This window comes from Peromyscus californicus, unplaced genomic scaffold (genome assembly GCF_007827085.1).
Source record: "Peromyscus californicus insignis strain IS unplaced genomic scaffold, ASM782708v3 Scaffold_4__1_contigs__length_199733344, whole genome shotgun sequence".
Lineage (NCBI taxonomy): Eukaryota > Metazoa > Chordata > Mammalia > Rodentia > Cricetidae > Peromyscus > Peromyscus californicus.
Genome location: NW_026294562.1, coordinates 176,336,342 through 176,342,974, shown reverse-complemented (window position 1 = coordinate 176,342,974; position 6,633 = coordinate 176,336,342). Strand labels below are relative to the sequence as shown.

The following is a 6,633-nucleotide window of genomic DNA, read 5'->3' as shown; positions in this document are numbered from 1 at the left end:
GGGGGAGCTTGGACACCTGAGTCTGTGGAGGTGCAAAGGTAGAGACTGCATGACCTCAGGAGGGGGTCTGGGGCGCAGGGGCCCAGATCCTTAGGTCCTGGAGAAATGGGGGTGAGGGAGGAGAAGGGAGCAGACCACAAGATGGGGAGAGAGGGGAAACGGAGAGCGCACTTGTGTCCCGGGACAAAGGGGGAGGAGACGAGGGGAAAGGAAGGAGATGAAGGAGGAGGGGAACCTGGGTCCTGGAAGGAGAGGAGTGTGTGGGGAGGGGCCGACTAGGTCCTGGGAGGAGGACGAGGAGCAGGGCTGGGGGTCTCAGGTGCACAGGGCGCGGGAGGGGTAGGTTCCGGAAGCCTTCCTTAGCCAGCCCGAGTCAGGAGTTTTCTAGAAACCAGAGCCGGGAGAGAGAGTCCGGTTTCCCCGCGTAGGCAGGACGGGTGCCTGCCGGGGGGAGGAGGTCTCGGTGTCCCTCCCGCCCTGTCCTGGTGTGGGTCCCCCTGGGAGCGGCCTGGCCGGCTGCCGGTCACCGGCCGGGTGCAGAGGCCGGGAAGGCCCTGGAGGGCTGCCCGGGCCGGCTCCTTCCCAGCACCAGAGAGCCGAGGAGGGGGTAAGGACGAAGAGAGGGGCTTGGGGTACCATAGGCGTGGCTGGCCCAGGAGGGTGTCAGGGAAAAGGATTGGGTCAGGGCCCAGGGGAGCCAAGACAAGCTGCCTCCATCTCTTTTCTTTCTTCCTACTCCCCTCCCTCCTCTCCACTTTACAAAATCCCCTGACAGCCGGAAACTTGCCCGCCTCTGGGGGCACTAAGCCAACTAGTAGGCAGCCTCCCTGTGACGCCTTCGGTTGCCCGGCAAACTTCCACCTCGCTCCCGAGGGAGCAGGCAAGTTACATAGTGGCCCAGGGAAGTGGCACACCCTTGAATCCCGGAATTCCAGAGGCTGAGCTGAAACAGGGGAATTGGCGTGACTTCGAGGCCAGCCTGAACTACAATGTGAGAACGATCCTATCTTTAGAAAACGAACACACAAAAGCTAGAAACCTGGAGTGGAGGAGTGAGCGGACAGGAGCCCGGGGACTTCACGGTTCGTCCCTCATCTGCCCCCTACTGTAGCCGCCTCAGTGTCAGTACCAGCCAGATCCGGCGGAGGGGCAGGGGCAGTGTTTGATAAAGGGTCCCAGCTGTAACCTTGATTTAGGATTTTATTTATTATCCATGTAGAGTGATGATGTTGGCTTTTGAAGAAAGAATTTTCCTAGGTGCCAGCTTAGCCTTGGCCACATGGACATCCAAATCTTCCACGATCCTTCTTTCCCGTCCTGGCCACCCAGAGGTGAGTTCATGTGTCAGGTTTATCAGGGTTGCAGGAGGCCTTCTTCCTCCTCTTCCTCAGAGGGACCTAGGCCTAGGTGACCCCGCCCCCCTGGGCTGGAAGCCTTGGGTTCTGTTTCTGCCATGGAGGCCCAATGAGAACCATTTTGAGCTGGCCTGGCCTGCAGCTGGCTGTATCCAGCACTTGAAGGGCAAAGACTGGGCCCCAACAGGCAGCTGACGAAGCCACAGGGGGTGAGACAGGCAGGCACTGGGCAGGGTCTTGGGCCAACACTAGGACAGGGCTGGTCCCAGCCTCTAGACACAGAAAAGCTGGCCAGAGGTCACCAATTGTCCAAAGTTTCCCATTCAGATGTCTGGACTGTGGAGGAGCTTCCTAGTTTGAAAGATCACTGTAAAAACGCGTTTTCCTCTGAAGAAAACACCTGCAAGGACTTAATTTGCCTGCCTTGTGGGTGGGGGTTAACCAGCTTTAGAAGTCTGGTTAGTGATGGCATGGGGTAAGCGGGGTTTGGTGGAACATGTTCGTAATCCTAGCACCCCAGACACTGAGGCAGGAAGATTATTATGAGTCTGAAGCCAGCCTGGGCCACAAAGATAGACTGACTTGAGAAAAAGAAAAGAAACAGTCTCATGATGGTGCCAGTAATCTGAGCACTCCAGCTGAGGCAGGAGCTCAAGGTCACCCCAGCTACATAGTGAGTTCAAGGCCAGTCTCAGCTACATGAGACCCAGCCTCAAAAATAACAGGCCTTGACACACCTGCATCTCCGCCACACACCCCACACTGGCCAGGCGCTAGAATGACCCAGGTGCACCTCACGCAGGAGAGTCAGTATGTGAACTCGGACTGCTGAGAACCTAGGGATGCTAGAGAACTTCTCATATGATCAAAGGACCCCAGAAGGGCCCGGTCTACAAGATTTACCAAACAACCCACCCCCACGCTACCCAACAAATCATGTCAGACATGGATCCCAGAGGGTCCCCAAGGATGGCTGAGGCGAGAGGATCACCACAAGCTTGAGGAGAGCCTGGATCACAGAGTAAAACCTTGCGTCAAAAAAGAAACAAGCCGGCCGGGCGGTGGTGGCGCACGCCTTTAATCCCAGCACTCGGGAGGCAGAGCCAGGCGGATCTCTGTGAGTTCGAGGCCAGCCTGGACTACCAAGTGAGTTCCAGGAAAGGCGCAAAGCTACACAGAGAAACCCTGTCTCGAAAAAAAAAAAAAAAAAAAAAAAAGAAACAAGCCTGGTGTGGTGGTGTGCCCCTGTAATCCCAGCACTTGGGATGCTGAGGCAGGAGGATTATCACAAGTTGGGGGCCACTCTGAGCTACATAGTGAGACCTTGTTTCAAATAAAGTCATAGGTGGACACAGAGAAAAGTCATAGATGGCACAGGGTTCTCAGAGGGCTCCAGATAAAGACATAACTAGATCTCAAATCTGACAAGGGATTCAGGGCAGCACAGCGGGACACCCACCCACCCAACACACACACACACACACACACACACACACACACACACACACACACACACACACACACACACACACACACACACACGGAGCGGGGTGGGGGGTGCGGCGCTTGGGGGGGGCTGTAGACAGCGCCACCTGCTGGTACGATGACGTGTGTCATCACCCGGCTCCGGCAAGAAGTACCAAGGTGGATTCCGGAACCGCAACCACCACCAGGAGCCCCCAGGGAGAAACCTGCCGTGCTAGGAGCGTGGAGAATGACATGTTCATGAGACAGCCCCTCAAACACGACCATCCTGTCCCATATATGGCACAGGGGACTCTGGGGGAGGCCCTGGTGAGAGCTGAGGACCCTGGCAGCCCCAGACGGGGCTCCAGGGGCCCTGGGACCTGGGGGCCAGAAAGGGGTCCCAGCGGGGTGCTCAGGCGCGCCGGGTGGCTGGCAGCAACGCGCTGTCGAACTGGTAGGTGAGCTTGCGTTTGACCTTGCGGATCTCGCCCGTCTTGGCGTAGTTGCGCAGCGCGCGCGCCAGCTTCTGGTACGTCATGCGCTTGCGGTTGCCCTTCTGCTGGCCCCAGCGGCGAGCCAGCAGCTCCTTGTGCTTGGAGGAGAACTGGAAGACGCCGGCGCCCGGCTCCACCCACCACACGCACTCGCGCATGTCCCCTCTCAGCAGCAGCCCCAGCAGGAACTGGTACAGGCGCAGCTTCTTGCGTGCACCTGCAGGGTATTGGGGACCCACTTTAAGAGGTGGAGTCTGTTGAAGGGACCCCCAGATCCATAGCCCTCTGACACACTTCAGTTTTTCACAATTGAGTCGGACCTAGTTGGCTCAAACCTATTATTCCAACTACTCCAGAGACTGAGAAAGGGGATCACAAGTTCAAGACCAGCCTGGGCAACTTAGTTGAAGTAAAAAGAGGGCCAGGCGGTGGTGGCGCACACCTTTAATGCCAGCTCTTGAGAGGCAGAGGCAGGTAGATCTCTGTCTCTGTGAGTTCCAGGCCAGCCTTGTCTACAAAGCTGTCCAGGACAGCTAGGAATGTTACACAGAGAAACCCTGTCTCAAAAAATTTAAAAAAAAAAAAAAAAAAAGTAAAAAGAAGGACGATAGAGCCCCTTGCCTAGAAGCCCCACAGCAAGGGGCTGGGAAGCGGAGCAGTACAAGATAACGGGTTTCTACATGGGAAACTGATGTCCAACAGAGAAATCTCGAAAGGCGGCCAGACACAGAGGTACAAGGAGGTGGAGACTGGTTGTGGGTAGGTGTTGGGCAGTTACTGCTGCTGTGACTGTGGCTTTGTGTACAATGGAAACCATGGCACAGAGAGGTTGATGCCCTTGGCCAAGGTCACACAGCCAACAAGTAGCATGGATTTAGGAACTTCCTGGGGGGGGGTATTAGTAAGTGCTTAGGGAACCCTGGTTCCTTCAGCCCCTCCCCTGACCCACAGTCACTATTCCCACCAACTCTCCACCTCACATACCTGCCTCGGATCCCCTCCCCTCGGAGCCAGCCAAGAGGGCCTCGTCTGACTCACTGTCCGAGACCTCCAGGGCAGGGCTGTCCAGCAGAATGTCTTCCTCCTCTGATAGCACAGGGCTGGGGTACGGAGCCAAGGGGCCCAGGGTCTGTGGGAGACCAGGGTCACCTGCACATCAGTCCCTCAGTCTCCCCTGACCCCTGCAGCCCTCACTACTTGGGTCTCCATCTTCCTGTACAGTGTAGACACTGGCCTTGGTTATCTCAATACACAGAGACGTTAAGGCAGTTGCCCAAAGCTACACAGCCAGTAGATGGCATGGACCCAGGAACTGCCCTCTGCATTGAAGTACAGAGGAGGGACAGAAGGGTGTCCTCGTGTTCCCCGCCCAAGCACAATCCAGAAGTTCATTTCAGAGAGCTGCAGAAGAAAGATGAGGTGGGACGTCTCCCTCCGAGCTCTCCCTGCCCCTCACCTGGCTGACGAAGTCCTCTGAGGGGTACACCTGGAGGCCAGGCCCTGGAGGCTCCAAGCTGGGGGCTGGGTCTAGGGTCCCCACAGGGCTGTAGGCAGAGGGGCCGAGACCATGACCGTAACAGAGCTGCACAGCCTGGGAGTGGGCGAAGGCAGCCGTAGCGGGGTCGAAGACTTCATAGGGGGCGATGGTGGGGGCAGGTGGGGCCTCTGTCCAGCCCCAGGTGGCGTCTAGGAGAAGGGTCAGAGTCAGTAGCCAAAGGTGGACAGAAGACCCGCTCCCTCAAGGTCCCACACAGAGGAGCCTTTGTAAGCTGTGCAAATCTCTGACCCCAGAATTTGCATGGGGGAGCAGATGGACTGGAGGGGGTAGGGAGGTGGCTTGGGGAGGGGCTTCCATGATGAGGGAGAGCTCCCATGGGTCTCAGCTCCCCCTCTGTGAACTGAGCCTAAGGTGCTAGGAAGCTGGGGTCACTCACCAGGGCCCCCATCTGAATCTGGGTAACTGAAGGGCTTGCAGCTGTCCAGGTCATAGAAGACACCTTCTGGGTACTGCTGGAGTGAGGACAGAGTCATCCCAGGCCTTGGAGACTCCCCCGTCCCCAACCTTTGGAAGACAGACATGTGAAAGAAGGGAGAGGCCGACAAGGACAGAGACAGAGGCTGAGTCCATGAGTAAGGGACACCCTCAAGGAACCCTAGTAGTTTCCACTATGCAGCTGGTACCCAGGAACTCACTCTGTAGCCCAGGCTAGCCCAGGACTTGAAGTGATTGCTATCCTCTGAGTACTGTGGTGACAGGCATGCACCAGTTCATCTCAACAATTCTATGTTGCTTCAGCACAGCCATTGTAGAGGCAGTGGAGACTAGATCTGAAGCAGATAAGTGCTACCCCACTGACTCCAGCACACCCCTCCTGTTCATGTCGGGGAGCTAGAGCAGCCTGAGGCAGCTCTGCTCTGATCCCAGATCACAAGCTTCTCAGCAAGAAGAAGGATAAACACACTGTACTGGTGGGTGGCAGACCATGCAGCAAAGGCATTGGACAGGTACCTAACATGCTGTAGATGGAAAGAGGTTAGGTGCCCAAAAGACCTATGCATGAGTCAGTTAACACAAACTTCAAATGAATCAACGTAGAATATGGGGTGAGACTTCATAGGAAGGAACGCCAGGGAATGTTCCAGAATGGCGGGATCTTTCTGGCTCTGGGTCTGGTAATGGCTACGGGGGTGCATACAATAAAGACACTCACTGATGCACACGTAAGACACCAGTTTTAAACTCCCCAGTACTCTGAAGGCTGAGGCAGGAGGATCATGAACTTGATACCAGCTAGGGCTACACTGAGAGACCGTCTCAATTAAGACAAAACAAAGCCCAACAAAACTCAAGGAAGTGGGGGCTTCTTGCCACCACAGGAAAGGTCTCATTGTTGGGCTGTGAGTTAAAAAATGTTGGGGAAAATAGTTGGCGTCCTAAATGCCATCGTTAAAAGGCCTAAGATCCATAAGGTAAGCCCCAAAAGAAGGGGCTGTACACATACAGCATGAAATAGACAGGTAGACAAGGACAAGGAAGTAGCCTCAAGTTTTAGAAAGATAGCAGACAGGTGAGGTGGGGATGGGGGTTTGGGGAGACAGAGACTGGAAACTGAGGCCAGAAGCAGATGATCTTAGAAAAGTTAGTCCCCATGGGCCACAGGGGCCCGCTCCCCCCCTGGGGGCCTCCGACTCACCAAACAGCTCAAGTGTGGGCCTTCCAGCCTGGCAGGAGAGAGACACAGGGGCATGTCAGGGCTGCCCTTGGCCACCTGAGACTCAGAGTGGTTGTGGGGCCCACAGGGGAGGCGATGGCAGCT

General features: G+C 56.1%; 1 protein-coding gene across 1 annotated transcript; it reads right to left on the bottom strand.

Annotated features, from left to right (window-relative positions):
- Positions 1-2,554: 2,554 nt before the first annotated feature.
- Positions 2,555-6,633, bottom strand: Spib (Spi-B transcription factor). The gene is made up of 5 exons (XM_052712918.1): positions 6,511-6,633; positions 5,251-5,323; positions 4,773-5,002; positions 4,301-4,445; positions 2,555-3,533 (listed from the first exon to the last, which is right to left on the bottom strand). Exons 1-5 carry the CDS (start codon positions 6,562-6,564, stop codon positions 3,235-3,237), a joined length of 801 nt encoding a protein of 266 aa, XP_052568878.1. The 5' UTR covers positions 6,565-6,633; the 3' UTR covers positions 2,555-3,234.